The sequence below is a fragment of the Anas platyrhynchos genome, chromosome 28 (assembly GCF_047663525.1).
Source record: "Anas platyrhynchos isolate ZD024472 breed Pekin duck chromosome 28, IASCAAS_PekinDuck_T2T, whole genome shotgun sequence".
Lineage (NCBI taxonomy): Eukaryota > Metazoa > Chordata > Aves > Anseriformes > Anatidae > Anas > Anas platyrhynchos.
Genome location: NC_092614.1, coordinates 1,187,234 through 1,206,466, shown reverse-complemented (window position 1 = coordinate 1,206,466; position 19,233 = coordinate 1,187,234). Strand labels below are relative to the sequence as shown.

Genomic DNA, 19,233 nt, shown 5'->3' with positions numbered 1-19,233 from the left:
CCGCCTGGTGTTTGATCCGTATTTATGAAACGCTTCCCAGATGTGGGTTTGTAACAAAATTCACCCGCAGCCCGCCCCCTGCAGCCCCCGGTTCCGTCGTTTTTCGGGCACGGCCCCCGCGCTGCTTTGGGCTCAGGGAGGGGAAGGCGCCGCTTTGTGCCGCGGGGGCGAGGCTGGAGGACGGCGAGGTGGAGTAAGGCAGAGGAGGCGGTGTAACGGGGGCACGGAGCAGGCTGGGTTCTGCTCGGGGAGCCAGGACGAAGCGCGGGGGGCTGCGGGGGGTGCCAGTGCCCTGCTCCCTCCCGCAGCTGGGAGGGGACAGGAGCGGACAGGGACACATAGGGACGAGCAGAGTGCTGCCAGCCCGGCCCTGGCAGGGTGCAGAAGGGTTGGGGCTGGGCCCCCCCAAGTCAGAGACCCCGCTGGCTGCTCCCCAGGAGGCGTGGGGGGCTCCCCCCCCTGCGGGGCAGCAGGCACTTGGTTGAGGTAGTTCACGAAGTCACTCCCGGCCGGCTGCCTACTGCGGGAGAGAGGTGTCAGTGAGCTGGAGGGGCGCTGGAAGCGCTTCTGGGGGGGTTACGGGCAGCAGGATCAGGCCCGCGCCCCTTACCATGCGGCCAAAATCATCCGCAAAGGTCACCCCCTTGCTCATGCGCTGCTCCTGGGAGCCGGTGCTGCTGCCGCTCAGCGAGTTTCGCCGCATGATCCCTGCGGGGACAGACGGGCCCTGAGCTGGGGGCACCGAGCTGCGCCCCGGGGGGGGTCAAAACTCTCCGAATTCCCTGCGAGGAGCCAGGGCCAGCTCCGGGGTTTGTACCTTGGGGCTGCCCCAGCTCGATGCGCTGCAGGCTGTTGCGGCGGGAGGGGTTGAAGCTGCCCTTGGAGAGGCGGCGCTGGCGGCTGGAGAGCATGGCGGCAGGGGAGACGATGCCCAGCGGGGGCTGCTTCCCCATCCGCAGGTACAGCTCCTCGATCTCCTTCTTCTGGCTGCTCTGCAGCAGCTGCACTTCAGCCAGGTGCCTTGGGAGAGAAGCAGGGAGGGGGAGCTGAGCTTGGAAACCCCCCAACCCCCCCCCCCCCTCATCCTGGGGACAGGGGAACCCTCCCGGGGTGCGGCACCCCACACAGAGCCCCCCCGGCCCAAGGGGCTGCTCACTTCTGGCGCAGGCTCTGCAGCTCCTCCCAGATCTCCTCGTCCTCGCTCTCGGTGTCGTCGCTGCTCACATAGGACAGGCTGCGGGAGTAGCTCAGCCACACCTGGCTCAGCACCGCCTGCGGAGCACCCTCAGCGCCCTCCTCCCCGGCGCCCTCCCGCTCGCTCTCGGCTGCCGCCGCCACCACCGTGCCCTCCCCGGGCTGCGCCTCCTCCACCTCGGGGTCCTGCACCGCTGCCTCCGACTCCGAGGAGCTGCTGCTGCTGCTGCTGCTGCTCCCCGTGCCAGGGGCGGGGGGCAGGGGGGAGCCACTCGCCGCCAGCTCGGGGCCGCGCTCTTCACCCTCGCCGCTGCCCGGTGCCGGCGAGGCGGCCGCTGGCTCCTTGGACGGCGTCACCTGGAAGCGGCCCAGGATCTGCGGCTTGGCTTCTGCTGGGGGGGAAGCAGCAGGGCCTGGGGGTGAGCTGGGAGGTCGGGGGCGGCGCGGTGTCACCCCCTCCTCGGGGTGGGCACAGCCCCTTCCCCGCCTCACCTTCGTTGATGGGTGACAGCCGCGCCTTGGGCACGCCGGGCGGCAGCGACTCGGTGACGATGAGCGGGTGGCTGGGCTTGGGGGGGGCGAGTGGCACCTGCAGACACCCCAAAACCATCACAGCCCTTGCAACCCGCTGCCCGTTCACCCCCCCGGTGTCCCTAGGGCTAAGAGGGCTCCGCATCCCAACCCTAAAAGCACCCCTGGAGCCCTCCCCGCCCCGCACTCACCCCGCTGCCCTCCAGGCTCCCCGGCGTGGACGCGCTCGGTGGCGGCGGTGCTGGGGGGCTCCCCGCGGCCTCACCCCCCGGTGGTGCTGGAGGAGAGAAGGGCACAGCACCCCCCGCAGCGGGGACAGCGGCCCTCAGCGCCCCGCTGTGAGCCGGGGGGGGCTTGGCCATGCTGGCGGGGTCAGGGTAGACAAAACGAGGGGGTCCCAGGACGAGGTTTTGGGGCCGAGGCAGCAGCGGGGGGTAGAGGTGGCCCCCCGAGGGGGCGATGGAGGAGACGGCGGGCAGCAGCGTGTGGGCCACGCTCATCACCGCCAGGGAGAAGACGTTGGCCAGGGACAGGAGCGGGGTGGTCGGGGACCAGGGTCCGCTGGTCACGGGGGGGCTCACGGGGCTGCTGGGGATGGGGGACGAGGGGAGGGCGGGAGGGAGGGCAGGGGGAACGGGGGGAGCCCCCGGGGTGCTCGGAGGGGGCGTTTGGGGGAAGAGCGGCGCTGCCGTCAGCCAGGAGGGAGCTGTGGAGAGCAGGGGCCAGGTCTGCACCGAGCCTGCGGGGGGGAGAGAGACGGAAAAAGGGGCGTCAGCGGCCGGGATGGACGGACGGACGGACGGATGGACAGATGGACGGACGTAATACCTGCAGGGGAGCCCGGCAGCACCGGCAGCTGCCCTCGTGTTTGGGGTGCCGGTGGCTCCACGGGGCTGGAGAGGTCGTTCTCCGACAGGGAGCTGCTCAGCGCCGGCAGCACCGGGGACTGCAGCGAGAGGCTGGGGCTGGTGCAGCCCAGGTCTGCGGCACAAGGGGGAGAGACGCCCGTGGTGCTCAGCCCCGGCACGATGCGGCCCCCTCCCCCCCAACCCCGGGACCCCCTCTCGGCTCGGCCGGGGGCGCGGGACGTACCGCTGAGCGAGGAGGAGGAGGAGATGGAGTGCGAGAACTCCTGCAGCTGCAGCTCTGCCTGCTGAGGAAGGAGAGGCTGAGCCCCGGGACAAGATGGGACGAGCTGAGCCAGACCCCAGCTTGTCCCTAAAACATCCCCACCGCGAGCAGGGGGCAGCAACCGGTGGCTCCGCCAGGCACGGTGCCCCCACGACCCCAGGGCGCATCCTGCACGGAGCTGGAGGGGATCGGTGCCCACACCGCACGTCCCCAGCACCGGGCAGCTCCCCCCAGAGCTGTGCTCGGTGTCCCCAGGGTCCCCAGCAGGGGGGTCCCGGGGCCGGGTACTCACGGGCCGGCTGCTGCCACCCTCTGCCTCGGGGTTTTCGGGCAGCTCGGCGGCGCCGCGCCCGTCCTTGCGCAGCAGGGTCTCCACGCGGTGGATGATGTCCCGGATGCGGTGGATGAAGCCGTCCTGCTCCGACTTGAGGATGAACTCGTTGTGGACCTGGAAATGGGGCGGCGAGGGGGGTGCTCAGCGCCCGCAGCCACCGTCCCCATCACCACCACCACCACCAGCCCCATCCTCACCATGACGGCGGCGATTTCCTCAGGGTTGTCCCCGTCCAGGTCGAACTTGAAGGTCACCATCTTGTTGTTGTAGGTCTGCAGCTGGCACTCCACCACCCGGTCGTTCTTGTCGGAGATCTGCGGACAGCAGGACGAGCTCAGCACCGCGGGGAGCGGGGATGCAGCCACCCCAGCACCCCCCCGAGCAACTCACGTTGGTGATGCGCAGCCTGGACCGGGCTCGGCGCCGCAGCAGCTTCCCCGCTGCCCTCTTGGCCGGCAGCTTGCTGCTCCTCTCGCCGGCCGAGAGCCCCTCGTAGCCGTCGCTCATCCCCGAAGCCACGTCCGAGGCGTAGCTGCGGGAAGCCCCGAGGCGTCACCGTGCCCGTTCCCCTCCGCTGCCCCCCTCTCCCCAACCCCGCAGCTCGGGGCTCACCTGTCCACCGGGGAGGAGAAGCCGCTGGCGGGCGGCAGGCGCTCGGTGGGCAGCTGCACCGCGATGCTCTGCAGGGACACGAGGCCGTGAGCCGGGGCGGCTGCTGCTGCTGCCACCACCGTGATCCCCCCCCCGATCTCCCCAAAAGGGGGGACTCACCGTGGGGAAGCAGCGCACGGGGCGGGCGGGCGGCGGGCTGGTGGGGGTCCCCGCCGAGGTGCTGCGATGGGAGAGGTCCGGGGAGTCGAGGAAGCCGGAGGAGCTCAGGTAGCCGTCTGTTTCGCAGTCGGCTGGGGGCAAGCACGAGTTGAGCGAGCGCGGCCAGAAACGGGGCCCCCTTGGCTCTTAATCCCCTCCCCGGGAAATATATTTGGGGTGGGATGCGCGCTCGCCTCCGCGTGCCTACGTACAGGTGGCCGAGGAGTAGCTGGTGTGCCGGTACACAAAGTGCTGGTCGGCCTCAGGCTCCTCGGGCTCCGGTGGGAAGGCGCTGCCGAAAACGGAGTCCCCAGAGCCGGGAGTGGCCGGGGCAGGCGTGGGGACACCCGATGGCAGCGGGGACTTGAAATCCTCCAGCAGCTGCAGGACTCCGGGCCCCTGACCCAGCTCGGCCGGCGGCACCACGTCCCGCGCCCGTTTCAGCTTCTCCCTCTTGCGCTTGATGGCGACCACACGGTCCCGCACGGCTTTGGCCACCAGCTTGTAATCGGCCTCGCAGACAAAACCCAAAATCACCTGTGCGGGAGCAGGGCTCGTAGCGGTCCTCGGGGAGCCCCCCGGCACCCCGTCGTCCCCCCCAAAACCCGTGCCCCGCAGCACCCACCATCTCCTGGGCCACCTCCTCGGCCACGTCCTTGTAGAGCTCGAAGAGGAACTCGATGGCGTTGTTGTCCTTGTACTTGCCGTGCAGCTTCTTGGTGTCGTCCATGCGCAGCCAGAGCTTGAGGCCGGACTTGACACCGTCGTCCTCCTCGGCCAGCTCCACGTGCACCCCCGTGTCCTCCTGGAAGAAGGAGTGCTCCAGCAGGTCCTGGATGGTGTACCTGGGGGAAAAGGGTGCTCAGCGCCGGGACGCGGCCGCTTGCTGTGCACGGGGGGCACCCATGGGTGCAGGCACCCAGGGCAGGGGGCTCAGCGGCCCCGGCTCCTCTCCCACCTCTCGTCCTTGTCCATGCGGATGCAGCCCTCGATGATCTCCTTCAGCTCGGGCACCTTCACCTTGTAGAAGCTGCTGGGCTTCAGCCCCTGGGGGAGGCAGGCAGCACCCGTCAGCCTCCACCGGGGCTCGTGCATGTTTTTAGGGGCCCCAACAGACAGGACATTGCCCTGGGGGGGCCCAGACGCCGTTCGGCAGCTGGATCCAAGCCCCTGGGGGGGCTTTGAGCTCCCACCCCAGCAAGTAGGAGCCGGCTGAGTCCAGCCAGAGGCGACCACGGTGCCCGTTCCACCCCATTAATGCTCCGGCGGCACGGGGCGAGGCAGGCGGGTGCCCCTGCCCTGTGCGGCTCACGGGGCGAGCCCCCTCTCACCTCCCCGCCTAATTTTAGCTTCTTGCACAACCTGCCAAGCCGCGGGGAGCGGCGAGGTTCCGCTGCCCCCATCCCATCGCTGTGTCCCCCCCACCCCCCCCAGCGCTCACCGAGGTGACCTTGCGGTAGATCTGGGCGGCGTTCTGGCACTCGGAGTAGGGGTACTCCGAGGTGGCCATCTCCAGCATGCACATCCCGAAGGCGTACACGTCCACCGCCTCGTCGTACTTCTCCTCGTACATCTCCGGGGCCATGAATTCGGGGGTGCCTGGGGGGCACCGCGGGGCTCAGCAGCGCCTCGGGGGGCGCCCCGTGAGCCCTCAAATTTCCCCGTGGGGGTGCTCCCCGTGTCCCTCATGTCCCCACCTATCACGCTCTTGGCGAAGGAGGCTCGTTTCAGCGTGGCCAGCCCCAGGTCGCCGATTTTGACGGAGCCGGTGGGGCCGGTGATGAAGATGTTGTCGCACTTGAGGTCGCGGTGGATGATGGGGGGCGAGCGGGTGTGCAGGAAATGCAGCCCCTTCAGGATCTGCCGGCTCCAGCGCTGCAGCACTTTCAGCTTCATCTCCTTGAACCGCTTCAGGTAGCTGCGAGGTGGACGCGGGGGCTGGCGTCGAAGCCCCCCCTGAAGGCACCAAGCCCAACCCCGGGCCCTTCCTCACCCCGACGCCGCCCTGTGCCCACCCCTGGGTTGCAAAGGGGACGTCAGAGCCGGGGTGCCAGCTGGGGGGAGAGGCCTGTGACCCCCCCAGACCCCCACCCAGCCCCGTAGCGCCCTGTCCCCTTCACCGAGAGCCCGTGCAGTGGGTGAGGACCATCCCCTCGCCTCCCCTTCCCCTCCCCGGTGCCCCCCCGGCTCACGTCTTGAGGGTGCCGGAGGTCATGAGCTCCGTGACCAGCACGATGCAGATCTGGCCCTTGACGGACGACTTCCAGGAGTCGTAGAAGCGAACGATGTTGGGGTGCTGCAGCCCCTTCAGCATCTCCACCTCCTCGCTGAAGCGCTGCCGCTCCGTCTTCGACAGCTTCCGCGTCTGCCGGGAGCGAGGAATGGGCGGGGGGGGGGGGGACAGGACAGGACACGGGGTTTGGGGCTGGTCCCCAAGCTCAGCCCACCCCAATCCCCACATCCCAGCCACGCTCGTGGCTCCTCCAGGGCCTGGTTTTGGGGCAGCGATGGCTGAAATCCCTGCACCACGACGCCCGCCTGCCTTCCTGCCCCATGCCAGGGCTGCCCGGCCCCATGGTCGATGCCCTCAGCTCCCGCACGGTGCCCCCCCCAAAACGAGCACCGCCAGCCCACCGAGGTGCCCCGTGCAGGCCCAATGCCCTCAGCACCCTCCGTGTCCCCCCCCCATGGATGGCTCCTGCCCCCCGCCGAGGCACCGGGCACCTCGGTGGCAGGGAGCCGGGCAGGCCTCAATGAGGCCTTTGTTGGGGAAGGCCGGCGTGGGAGGCTCCAGCCCAGGTTTTTCCATGTTCCTCCTGCTCGAGTTAATTAAAGTGGAAACCCAAGCTGAGCGCTGACACAGGCACTGAGCGGGGCCAGGGCCGCAAGGCGCAGACCCCAAAACCCCAGGAATTGGGGGGGCGCAGGAGGAGCAGGGCCCAGTGACACCCCAGGGGGAAGGGGCAGAGCTGTGCCCCGCTGCCACGATCCCAAATCAGCCCGGATCCCAAAGGGGCCGGGTGGGCACGGAGCCCGAGGACCCCCCCGAGGGCACCGGGACACTTCGGCCCCGTGCACGGCTCCTCGGCTGGCAGCCGCCGTCCCTCAGCCCCGGCAGCTTTTGTAATATTTTCGTTGCATCACAACCGGCCCCGTGGCCGGGCTGGAGCTGCTCCATAATCCCCTCTCTCCTTTAACGCACGCTTTGAGACCCGGAGGAGAATTTGAGCCCTGCTGCAGGGGATGAATGGGACCTTTCATAGCCAGGGAGGAAAACAGCGCCCAAAATCACCCCCCTGGTGCCCAAACGCACGCCCCGGGCCCCCTCCGGCCCTCGGCTGCCCCCCGGGAGCTGCGAGGAGCTCGGGGGCTCAGGGTACCCACGGGGCTGGAGGGCAGCCACAGCATCTCCCCCAGCCTCAGCGATGGGCGGCACAGAATTTGGCCCCCCAAGGGGGATTTGAGCAAGGCTGAGGGGAGCCAAGCTCCTTCCCCAAACCCTCGGAGCTGCTGGGGTCGGTCCCGGCCCCGCTCCTCCTGCAAACCCCAAGCAGGAGCTGAGCATCCCCGGGGCTCTGCCCCAGCACCGTGGGGCGGCACGCGACCAGGGCTGCCAGCAGAGCCGCCGGGACGCGGTGTCCTTTTCCTGCCAGCCACCTCCCGCGGGAGGAAGAGGAGGGTGCCAAGGGGGGGGGACGGAATTGTCCCAGCCCCATCCCGCTGAGCCAGGAGCTGGCTGTCGGGGAGCTCGGCAGGGCCAAGTGCAGGAGCTGGGGCCAGCGCTGGAGGGGAGGGATAGAGCAGGAGGCGAGGAAACGCCGGAGCTGGAGCAAAGCCTGCGGCCACAGCCCCCCCACACCACGCTGCCCGGGCATGGGGGCCCTGCAATGTCCCCCTCTTGTGTCCCAGGGACAGACCCCGTGGGGTAAAAGCCGCGATTTGCACCCAGAAGGGGGCACCCAGGCAGCGAGGGGACGTTTCCAGAGGAGCTGGGGCGGCACCCAGAGGCCTCCCCTCCGGACATGGCCCCGGGTCCTCTGGCCATGAGGGGGCCCCAAGGGCATCCCCCCCCCTCCTTGCCCACACACAGGCAGCCACTCCGTTCCCAAACCCTCTCCAAGCAGCCCCCGCTCTCCTTTCCCTCCCCAACATCAGCACAGGAGCTCTTTTGGGGGCACCTGCCCCATTTGGGGTGCTCTCACCCCGCTCCACGGGGCTGCAGGGGGGGACGCACCGAGGGGTCCCCCCCCCAGGAAAACCACCGGCAGGCAGCGTATTTACGGCTCGATCCCACTCCGGGCCTCTGGTTTCCTCCCTGCTCCCTCCTTCCCCCCCCCCAAACCCTTGGCACCTATCAACAGAAATAGCCTCCAGCCTAAAGCTGGAAAGCACAAACAGGGCACGGCGGGGCTGCGGGAGGCAGACACAGACGGCTCCGTTCAGGGCCGGGGGGCAGCGGGGACGGGGAGGTCCCCGGGGGGGGGCCCACAGGAAGGCAGGGGACAGGCAAAAGCGGTGCCCCCGAATCACCTGGCACCGCGGCGGGGCCAGGAAGGCACCGAGAGGGGGGGATTTGGGGTTGGGAGGCATCACGACAGCCGGACAAGGCTCTCGGGACCGGAACTGCAGGTCAGGGTTGAGGTTGGGAATTCATTTAGATTTTAAAGGCAATAAAAGGGAGAGCTGTGAAAGACGTGGGACAAAGCTATTTTTAAAAGGGCAGAACCACAACCATTTTTATTTGCGGTTCCAAATCCTGCATTCGTGTCACAGTGTCTGATTCTTTGCACCATTGCTGAGGAAAAAAAAAATAATAAATAAATAAAAACAACTTTGAAAAGTCTGCTTATGCGCTCCCAGCCCCTCACGGGATGTGGATTTGGGGACAAGAGACACTGGATAAAGAACAGGACGGAGAAGGGGGAGGGGGGTTGTGCTGCTTCTAGGCTGCCTTTGCTCCACCTGGAGGTGCCCCCAGGAGCCCCCCCGGCACAGACACCTGCACGGGGTGCCCATCAGCACAGGGTGCCAAGCAGAGCTCCTGCTGCAGCACCCAGCCCAGCCCCCAGATGGGTGCTGGGGATCACGATCTGACCCCCATAGACACCGCAGAGTAGGGAAATGGGATGTGCAAGGCAACGCAGCCCCGGCACGGGACCAAACGGGCGCACGGGGGCCAAGCTGTGCCATCACCTCCGGCAGGACGGCTGCGAGCGCAGCGGGGTCGGGGCACCCAGGGGACACAGAGGCAGCCAGGTGGGATGCCCCAGCTTGGCTGAATCACCCGGAGAAAGCTCTGTGCCAGCAGCAAGCTGTGCTCCCAGTGCCACACGGAGGGTCGGGAGGCACAAAGGGGAGCTCAGGAGCATTCGGAGGGAGAATTGGGCGAAGCGAGGGTGGGACCGCGGCGTGCCCTTGGTTGCGCAACCCCGCAGAGGCCGGCTGGAGCCCAAGCCCTCACCTTCCTCGCCAAGAGGCCCCGCTCAGCCCTCCAAAACTCATTCACCGTTATCTGAGGATCTCTTCGCGCGTTACTGGGCCGCAGCCACCCGAGAGGTGGCACCGGGGCTCCAGGAGCAAGACAACAAACTCGCAGGGCACGTTTCTTTTCTGCGCAAACAAGGACTTGGACCTCCCAGCTGCAGCAGGCACCCCAGGGTGGCTGGGAGTCCGTCGGAGACTTTGGACTTCACCAAAGCCCATCCCCAGGGGCTGCGAGGAGGGAGCAGGAGCCCCGCAGCCAGGCTCTCCCCCTGCAGCCTCCCCTCGGCGCCCAGGATCTTTAAAAGCCAACGCCTCTGCCCCTGCCCTCGGCTTCCCAGCATCCGCATGAGCGGGATGGTGAAGGGAGAGGAGGGAGAGGAGGTGAGGAAGCTGCTTTGGGAAAGCCACAGGTCCAGGGGCTGCTAACAGAGAGCCCCTGGCAGCGCCGCAGGAGCCACTGCAGGTACCCGCGGGCACCGCTGCAGCCAAGGGCAAGCGGCTGGCACGCAGCAAGGACGCGCCGTACCCTGAGCCTCACCGCAGCACGTGGCCCTAAGCACGCCGAGGGCTATCGCAGCGAGCCTCTGGGCCAGCTCCAGCACGGGCACGTGCGTGGAGGGAGCGCAGGAGAGGGCCCCCCTGCCCCGTCTGCCCTTCCAAAGGGTGAGCTGTGAGCTAGCAGGCACCCAAATCGCAGCAGGGCGCTCAGCCCTGTGGCACAGCCCGGAGCTGGGTGGCATCCCTCCCCCGGAGCAGGAGCTGGCACTAGGGGTGCTGACACCCCACGAGTGCTCTGTAGCACAGGGAGTGCCGAGGTGAAGGGAAAGCAGCGTGCAAGCAGCAGGAGGGCCATGAGCACGGAGCCTGAGCCCTGCACAGCACCGAGGTGGGCACGTGGGGGGGTCAGCACCCAGCCCTGCTCTGCAGCCCGGTGGGTGATGGGTGCTGGGGTGGGCTGGGGGGGCACGGGAGGTTCTGGCTGAGCCCCCTACCCACGTTCTGCACTGTGCTGTGCTGAGCCATGCCATGTCATGCCCTGTTATACCGTGCCGTGCCGTGCCGTGCCGTGCCACAGGTGCAGCCCGCTCCCCGTACCTGCAGCTCGCACCACGCCACCTCCACGGTGGTCTCGGTGTCCAGCCCCTTGTAGACGGTTTTGAAGGAGCCGCGGCCGATCTCGATGTCGAACTTGAGGAACCGGCCGTCGGGGGACGTGGCCACGGCGCGCGTCTCCACCTCCTCGCTCTCCGTCTCCTCCGGTTCCCGGGGCCCGGCGGCTCCCGGGGGTGGCGGCGGCGGCGACGGCGGAGACCCCCCGGTGGGTGGGGGGTACCCCAGCAGCTCCAGCTCCACCGAGCTCCGCCGGTTGAAGCGGGACGAGGCGCGGCGGGGGTCGCGCCCCGACGGCCGCCGGCCGCGGTTACGGTGCGGAGCTCGCCCGGGGGGCCCCGGTTCCACCGCGGAGCCGCCGCCGCCGCCTCCCGCCCGCTCCGCCTCGGGCTGGGACATGGCTCCGGTGGCGGTGGGCTCGGGTTCAGCCGCCGGCATCGGTCCCGGCTCGGTTCGCTTCGGTTTGCGCCCCGGCCGCTCCCGCAGCTCCGCGCCCGGTGCCGCCGCCCCGCAGCCAGGAGCGGTCCCCGAGCACCCGGCCCGGGCCCCGGCACCGGAGCGGCCCCGCCCGGTAGCACCGGCCCCGCCCCGGCCCGACCCCGCCTCCGTGCGGCCACCGCCCCCCTCGTGTGCGCTGCGCCGGTGGCAGCGGCACCGGGGTGGGCACCGGGTGGGCACCGGGTGGGCACCGGCACCGGGGAGAGCACCGGGGTGGGCACCGGGAAAGGCACTGGGGAGGGCATGGGGGAGAGCACCGGGATGGGGATGGCACCGGGGTGGGCACCAGTACCGGGAAAGGTACTGGGGAGAGCACCATGATGGGCACCGGTACTGGGAAAGGCACTGGAGCAAGCACTGGGATGGGCACTGGGGAGAGCACCGGGATGGGGACGGCACTGGAATGGCGATGGCACTGGGATGGGCACTGGGGAAAGCACCAGGATGGGCACTGGTACCGGGAAAAGCCCTGGAGAGAGCACCGGGATAGGCACTGGGTCAAGCACCACTATGGGCACTGGCACCAGGACAGACACCGGGCATGGGGACGGAGGCTAAACCGAGCTGCGAGGACGCACTCCTCTTAAATGTTCACCCAGAGCTCAGCACGGGAGGTCTCCCAGCCCCGTGTTTGCCAGAGGCCGCGGCTCCCCCCCAGCTGCAGCAGCACTGACACGCTATCAGCTCCTGCCCCGCTCCTCCCGGGGTTTACTGCTGGGTGAAATCCTGAAAATTAGGGTCATGCAAATGCCGAGATAGGGACGTGTCCGTCGGCCACGCGCTAGCCGGGGAGCCCTGGACAAGAGCTTGTTGTCTCTGCAGCTTAAGCGGTGAGGTTGTTCTGCCCGGGGAAGCTGTTTACACAAAACACAAAGCGATCGAGGCTGGCGTTAATTTCTTTTCCCTAAGGTCGGATTGTTTCTGCCTGACGGTACAGGAAACCTGACGGGGAGGATTGAAGCGTTCGCACGGCCGTGTCCTCTGTGCAGATTTACCAACCCGAGGCACGGCTGCAGCCCCACAAATCCCCCCCCTGTCCCTGTCCGGGCGGGAGGAGGGAGCTGCATTTAATGAAATGTTGATTCCCTGGGCAGGCTGAGCGGCCAGCGGCTCATCTCCTGCACTCGGGCAGACCTCTGCTACCTCCACACAACCCCGCTCCTTCATCCTCCCAAAAAAAGGGGGCTGGGGAAAACCTTCCCCAGGAAGGGAACCGGCCCAGGTGCCTCCACCTGCTGAGCTGAGAGCAGGGAGCGTGTCCTGACCTACCCTGCGCTCCCAACAGCATGCCCAGGGCACGTTCCTAGGGGAAAAGGCACCGGAGGCTGCTCAGGGTGCACAGTTTGGGCTCTGCTTGGTGCCTGCAGCAGGGGCAGAGGCAGCAGCAGCCAGCGCCGTCTGCCAGAGCCCAAACCCAGCAGCGATGTGCCGCCGGGTGCGGTGCCGCGCCGTCCCTGCTGTGGGAGGCTTCTGCCTGGTGCAACCTGGCAGGGCTTGACTCAGCGGTGCCAAGCAAGGCGCCGTGCTCAGCTGCACCCTGCCCAGGATCAGCGCGAGGATGCGCCCGCTCGGCCCCAGCTCCGTTGGCATCGAGGGGCGTAGCCCTGCAGCCACCTCCAGCCCCGCTCCCTGTGCCAAGCTGCTGGGACACGTCCGGGGCTGGCGAGGAGCCCGCGCTGTTTGGTGAGGGCTCAGCCAGCAGGAGCCAGGCAGGGCTCCCTGTCTCGTTGCCAGTAGGCTCGTGGCCCGGCACCATTTTCACCGTGGGAGGAGATGCCTCGAAAGGTCCCGGAGGAGCAGAGAGGGTGGAAATTGGGCACGGAGCTCACCCTGCTCACTGCCCTCCCCGGTGAGCAGCTGGAGGAGTCTCCTCTCCCCAGCCCAGGAGCGCCAAAACGTGGCAGGAGCGAGGTGACCCAGCGAGGTGACCCTCCCAACCCACCCCAAATCACCAAGCTGGAGCCAGGTTTGGGCTGAAAGCAGAAAGCTCCAGCCCGCAAGGAGCCCTGCCAGCGCTCGGAAAACACGCAGGGCTCCCCGGCACCTTATCAGGGTGACATTCCTCCCGGTGCCAGCCCTGCGCTTTGAGGAACCGCCGCAGCCAGGCAGCTTCGCCGATTTTTTGGCTGCTGGGCAGAGAGCAGGAGACTGCGATCGCCCTCCTCGGGGTTGGATCGCTCATCAAAGACCGACTCCAGAGAATTCTGCCAGAAATCATCGGCTGGGATGGGCCCGAGCACTGCGGAGCTGGTGTATCTGCAGAGCCCCTCAGGGGGGGCTGCGTGGGAGCTGAGCATCCCCAGCATGGGAGGGCCGGGGAGGAGGAGGAGGAGGAGGAAGGCTCCCCAGTGACAAAGGGGATGCGTCCTGCTCGGTTTCAGCATCCCACGCCTGCTGGGAGCCTCAGCCTCCCCTTCCAGCGTGCCCCCCTACCCTAAAGTGTGGAAATTTGGGGAGGAGGAGGAGTCACTCCAACCTCAGCCGTGACCTTAGCCCCGGCAGATAACTGCTGAGGATTTCCTTTGCCCTGAATGACAAAAGCAACCCGCACACAAATGATCCCAGCTCATAAATTTATCAGACCGAAGCAACTCCTGGTCCTCAACCAGCTCACGAAAAACCCCTCCGAGCTCTCTCCCTTCCCATGACCAGCAGAAGCCGAGTGTGCGGTGCCCCGATAGCGCCTTATCTCGGCCCCAGCCCCCTGAGCTCCACCTCGCCCTGGCCCATGAGCCCTAATCGGCGCAGCCAGACGGCAGCAGTGACCTCAGAGCCGGAGCTGGAGACCAGCACCCGCGGGCCCATGCCAAGGAACCGCTGAATCCAGCGCCCCAGCACCATCCAGCGGGGTCCCTGCCTCGTCCCGGCGAGGTGTCGCGGCCCCAGGATGCCAAATCTGCCCCACGAGGCTTTTGGCAGCGTTGGTGGCCAAGCTCAGGGCGCTCGGCTGCCCTCCTCTTGGCACGCAGCCCCATGCCTCGTCCCAGGGCCGTGCCTCCTGCTTCAGCTCCCTCTGCGCTGGTGGATCCCCCCCTTTCCAGTTGTTTTGCTCTCGGTTACGTGGAATTGTTTCATTTCTTTCTGCCAAAAAGCACGGAGGGAGCAGGGCTCTGCCTCCTCCCTCTCCGACCCAACTTCCCAAACTGCAGCTGGGCATTGATCAGAGCAGAACCAACCCCGCCACGGTGCCCCCAGGAGCGTGGACAGGTTTTGTTTTGTTTTATTTTCAAACCATCGACGCCAAAGCCCCGTGAGGAGGGCTCAGGTCCCTTTGCACTGGTTTCAGACCCCGACACCCCACCCAGGCAGCTCGCAGCTACGACAGGAGAGGCCGAGGGGAAGCTGCCCGAGCTGCTTCAGCCCCGCGTGGAAACGAACCCAAAGCTCCCCTGCCCTTTGCCTCGTTCCAGGAGCGCACATGGCTGCAGCGCCGCGCACGGGGAGGAGCTGCTTTAGGTGCAGGGAAGTCATGCTTGGAGGCTACCCCGCTCCCTGCAGGTTAATTCATCTCCTTCCTATCTAACCAGCACCCCGGGGCTCCCAAACTAAGGGTTTTGAGCACCCCCAGGGAACGGGAACGCAAAGCAGACGGGCTCTGATGTCCCAGTCCCGTGATTACGCCATAAAGCGCCACGCGAAGATAAGGAGGCCGGTTTGGGAGGACAATAAAAAGGCTTTGTTTTTGCCTGCCAGCAGGTGCTGACATCACCACCAGCTCCAGCTCGCCCCTGGCGTGCACCTCACCACCAGAAAACCCGCACAGAAAAGCAGCAGCAGCCCGGCCCCGGGAGGGTGCGCCGAGGGGAAGCGCACTCTTCCTCCTCACCTCGCCGAGCAAGCTGGAGGAGGAAGCTGAAAACGAGCCGAGAATCTCTGCCAGGAGGGCTTTGGAAAGAAAAAGACTTAATTTTAAGCTTATCTAACCTCACATCGGCCATTTCCTAAGAAGGGAGCAAATTTAATTAGGAAGGCAGAGCGGCTCAAGGACGGCGAGGTTACGGCCAGCACAGGCAGCTCGGAACACAATGCGGGAGGTCAGCACCACGCACGGGCAGGGGGAGAAACACAAACAGCCCGGGCTTGTCTCTGCAGACTCATTATCCCGGGTCAAACGTGGATGAAATTAAACACACAGAACGGCCAGCACAGAAACATCCTGCGGGGGAACAACAGCAGGGAAGGGAACAGCACCCAGAGAGGGAAATCAGCGGGGACAGCGTGAAAAGGAACGAGGCAGAGCCCAGGCACTGACCCAAGCCCCAGGGAGATGCTGGAAAAAAAATGTATTTTAAAATTCCCCCAGTCCCACAAACCCAGCCTGGGCTCTGGCATCTCGTCTGCACTGCCGGTTACCACCGCCAACGGGTGCCAGCAGCACCGCAGCTGGAGCGGAGCCGAGGAGCCCAGCGAGGGGCAGGGAGGGAAGGACGAGCTGCTCAGCGCCAGCTGGAGCGTGCCGAGGGGCTCTGCGAGATCCTAAAAACGACCTCAGGGGCTTGGATGAAAGGTCACTGCAGCGCAGCGCCCCGCATCTGAGGCAAAGACCGAGCAAGGGGAGCTCGATCCTTCCCCAGGGGAGCTCCCTGGTCAGTGATTAAGGATTTACCGGGTCAAAGACTGGACCTGGGTCAGCTCCCAGCAAGCTGTGCACCTCATCGTCAGCACCGAGAATCCAGAACTGCATTACAACCCCCACCAGCCTCTCGTTTTCGAGCTTCCCCCACCACCTCTGCACCAAACCCAAGAGATTTTCGGCAGATCACACGTGGAGATGAAGGCACGCGTGGCCCCGAGGACAGGCAGGAGGAGCCCCCGTGGTCCACAGCACGCGGAAAAGCCCCGGCACTGCCTGCTTCCATGGCAGGGGGGGCGGCTTTGCAATCCCCCCCCCACCCAGCACGCGCTGTTTGTACAGCGCAGCAAGGAGACGCAGCTGAAGGGCAGGGATTCGGTGGGCCCTTGTGTTTTGTTTCGGGTGGAAAAATAAAGATAGACCCAAACAGCCAGGCGGCTCTATAAATACATCCTGTCATTTTAATTACTCCAGATTAGCTCCTTGGCACCCGCCCCACCACACGGCCTGCTCTGCAGCGAGCACGTGGTTGTTCCAGCGAGGTCTTTTACACCGCAGCAGCAGCAGCACGTCCTGTCCCCCTGCCTCCAGCCCGAGCAGCAGGGACTGCCGAGCCCAGGAATGCGGCTGGAAGCTGGGAAGGAGCTGCCCTCAGAGGCCAAGCCTGACCGGCCACGGAAGAGCCCATCCCCTGCTCTGCTGGGAGCAGGGAGCAGCCACGGGAGCAGTTTTCCCTGGTTTCACTTCTGGGCGGTCCCTCCCAGAGCCGCTGAGAGCAGCTTTAGCCTCTCAAACACAACAGGGAGAAAAGAAAGACGGAGGAGCTCTGAGGATTTCTAAAAAGTCACGTCTCTGGAAGGCTTCACAGATTCTCCTCGCCCCAAGAAATCCCCAGTATGCAGCTGCTTGCAGACAGGGCTTGAAACCAGGCCAGGAGACGAAACCTTCGCAGCTTCAGCAGCCGGAGAGGAGCAGCAGGGAGAGGGCTCCCATCAGAAGAACTTGACGCCTCGGCCGTCGTCCAGCGTGATGATTTCAGCCTTGTGCTCCTGCTGCAGGGCTTGCAGGGCGCGAAGCAGCATGGCCTCATCCAGCCCGTGGAACTCTAGGAAAGGACAGCCAGCCCCGTCAGCGAGAAGAAGAAGGAACACAGCGGGAAACCGAGAGGCTCACGACATCTACGGGGCGGTGACAGCGCAGGCAGAGGGCCCTGCAGGGCACCTCTCAGACCCCAGCACCGTAACACTACAGCAAAGCCACAAGGCCCTGCTGATCGAGTCATCAGCCACAGAGCCTGGAGGTCAGCAGACACGAGGCAGTGAGCCAGAGCTGTCTCTGAAGCAGCAAAGAAGCCAGGTATGAAAATTCAACAGCCTGCAGCTCACCCCGGGCACTGGGAAGGCTCAGCTAATCATCTGTTTGGGTATTTGGATCAAGCGTGCCCTGAAAAGCTGCTGTGGGACACGGCTCATGGCATTACCTTCCTCTGCAGTGTCGTCGCCGCTCACCAGCTCGTACAGCGTGAACACGGAGTTGGTCAAACCGTTCTTCGACACCTGGAAACGTGAAAGCATCGGGCAGATCTGCGTGATTTAACGCCCTCAGCTCGATCCCTCGCACACCCCAGCGCAAACAAAGCGTAACGTGGGCAGCCCCCAACGAGCAAAACCCCCCTCAGAACGTGCTGGGGTGTCAGAAAGGCAAGAAATGACACCCGAGGGAGCTAACGCAGCTCCATGCAGTGAGCAGCATGGAAGTAGAAATAGGGGGAAAGCACGAGGACGACGTTCAGGAGTCTTTTACACGAGGCCCTCCGGACAGGGAAGGCCCCCCCTGCGCGCTGGGGCAGCCTCCAGCTCCTCACCCACTGGTAGATGAGCTTTCCCCACTCCTCGGGTCTCCTCCACATGATGAGGAAGCTGGTTTTGTTCTTGTCCAACCACTCCAGGTTCCCTGGAATCAACAGGAGGAAGGCTTCCAGGCAGGGCACGGGGCTGGGACAGCAGTCAGGGGCAGAGCCCCCCCGGTAGAGGACAGACCCCACCCCGATGGACAGACGGACACCCACCATTTTTGCGGAGCTCCTCCAGCACCACCTGGATGGATTCCAACGGCAGCTTCCCTGGGAGGGAGGTTAAGGAGGCACTGACAGAGCTTGGGGGGTGGGGGGGGGGGACACGACACAGGGGTGGTATTTGGGGATGAGAGTAACTGGGGTTGGGGGGGGTGTAACTGGGACAGGGCGGGATGAAGGATAACAGGGAATGGGGGGGGGGGGTTACTGGGACAGGATTGGATGGGGGGTAACTGGGATTGGGAGGGTAGCTGGGACTGGGGGGGGGGGTAACTGGGACTGGGACAGGATGGGATGGGGGGTAACTGGGATGGGGGGGCCAGGATCAACTAACTGGGATGGGGGGGGACAGGAGGGAGGGTAACTGGGATGGGGGAGGGGGTAACTGGGATAGAACGGGTTGGACGGTACCTGGGGGGGGAAAGTGGGGGTAGGGGCAACGGGGTGGGAGAGGACAGGGGGTGACCGGGGTGGGGAGTTGGCGGGGGGGGGGGGTCGTGTTAAGGCAACCGGCGCCGGGGAAGGACAGCGGGGAACCGGTACGGGGAAGGGGCGGGGTAACCGGGGGATAACCGGGGGGCCGGTAACGGGGGCCGAGGGGTGTTGGGGGAGGGGGGGGGGTCCGAGGGGCTTGGGGGGGTGGCGGGGCCGTGCCCAAGGATACGCTGCAGGCGGCGGTTGGCGAACAGGGGGCTGTCCTGCGCCTCCCGCACCGTCATGGCGGGCAGCCGGTGCCGCCGGCTGTAGGCGAGAGCCAGCGCGCACCAGGCCGCCAGCTGCTTCTGCCGCGTCTCGCCGTTGGGCTGCAGCCTGCGGGGGGCTCCGCCATGGCACCGGCACCGGGACCAGGCCGCGGCCTTCCCTTCCCCCGCCCCGGTCCCGGTTCCGGTTCCGGTGAGCCCCCCCATCCCCCCACGCACCGCCCGGTGCCTCCCCCCGCCCCCGCCCCCGGTGCCGGTGCTCACGTGAAGAAGGGCGGGAAGCTGTACTGCCACGGCCACGCGAAGCTCATCGCCGCCACCGGAACCAACCCCGCCACCGCCGCCGGCTTCCGGCTTCCGGCTTCCGGCTTCCGGCTTCCGCCCCGCTAAGCCCCGCCCCTCCCGCACCCGCCCCGCCCCTTCCCCAGACCACGCCCCCTCAAAAGCCACGCCCACTCCATCATGACCACGCCCATTAACCCAAAGCCACGCCCACCCCTCCTAACCCCGCCCACCCACTCCACCTCGCTAAACCCCGCCCACCAGCAGCTAAGCCCCGCCCCCACTCAATGTACCAATCAAAAAGCCCCGCCCATCCCGCGAGGCCACGCCCTTCCCTCAAAGCCCCGCCCACACCCCCTCCACCCATTCAAACCCCGCCCTTAGCCACGCCCCCTCCCGTTAAGCCACGCCCCCCACCGGTGCCCGGTGGCTGCGGCAGCGCTGTCAGGGCGTGGGGGGGGGATCCTGGAGCGGGGCCGTGGCTGTGCCCCGGTGGCGGAAACGGGCACGG

At 66.6% G+C, this 19,233-nt stretch overlaps 2 protein-coding genes across 3 annotated transcripts; both read right to left on the bottom strand.

Moving 5' to 3' along the window:
* Positions 1-5: 5 nt before the first annotated feature.
* On the bottom strand, positions 6-11,165 carry WNK4 (WNK lysine deficient protein kinase 4). Of its 2 annotated transcripts, none has more exons than XM_038168752.2 (20): positions 10,580-11,165; positions 6,193-6,365; positions 5,698-5,918; positions 5,442-5,599; positions 4,959-5,047; positions 4,626-4,845; positions 4,213-4,537; positions 3,962-4,092; positions 3,803-3,870; positions 3,581-3,722; positions 3,388-3,504; positions 3,149-3,304; positions 2,818-2,878; positions 2,554-2,706; positions 1,917-2,464; positions 1,687-1,783; positions 1,157-1,586; positions 818-1,020; positions 611-708; positions 6-517 (listed from the first exon to the last, which is right to left on the bottom strand). In XM_038168752.2, exons 1-20 carry the CDS (start codon positions 11,030-11,032, stop codon positions 500-502), a joined length of 3,861 nt encoding a protein of 1,286 aa, XP_038024680.2. In that variant the 5' UTR covers positions 11,033-11,165; the 3' UTR covers positions 6-499. The 2 variants fall into 2 exon arrangements, with proteins under 2 accessions (XP_038024680.2, XP_038024681.2); XM_038168753.2 differs by having other exon boundaries at positions 6-520; positions 10,580-11,164.
* A 4,939-nt stretch (positions 11,166-16,104) lies between these two features.
* On the bottom strand, positions 16,105-18,857 carry VPS25 (vacuolar protein sorting 25 homolog). Its single transcript, XM_038168778.2, has 6 exons — positions 18,705-18,857; positions 18,404-18,549; positions 17,734-17,787; positions 17,530-17,618; positions 17,146-17,221; positions 16,105-16,770 (listed from the first exon to the last, which is right to left on the bottom strand). The coding sequence occupies exons 1-6, from the start codon at positions 18,749-18,751 to the stop codon at positions 16,658-16,660; spliced, it is 525 nt and encodes a 174-aa protein (XP_038024706.1). The 5' UTR covers positions 18,752-18,857; the 3' UTR covers positions 16,105-16,657.
* Positions 18,858-19,233: the final 376 nt, after the last annotated feature.

Coding starts and splice junctions, on each gene's coding strand:
- WNK4 (XM_038168752.2), bottom strand. CDS start 11,032: ATGCCGGCGGCTGAACCCGAGCCCACCGCCACCGGAGCCATGTCCCAG. Junction 4,538..4,625: donor AGGAGGTGGCCCAGGAGATG/GTGGGTGCTGCG, acceptor GCTCCCGCACAG/GTGATTTTGGGTTTTGTCTG. Junction 3,871..3,961: donor CCGTGCGCTGCTTCCCCACG/GTGAGTCCCCCC, acceptor GTGTCCCTGCAG/AGCATCGCGGTGCAGCTGCC.
- VPS25 (XM_038168778.2), bottom strand. CDS start 18,751: ATGAGCTTCGCGTGGCCGTGGCAGTACAGCTTCCCGCCCTTCTTCAC. Junction 17,619..17,733: donor GGAGGAGCTCCGCAAAAATG/GTGGGTGTCCGT, acceptor TGTTGATTCCAG/GGAACCTGGAGTGGTTGGAC. Junction 17,222..17,529: donor GAAAGCTCATCTACCAGTGG/GTGAGGAGCTGG, acceptor TCACGTTTCCAG/GTGTCGAAGAACGGTTTGAC.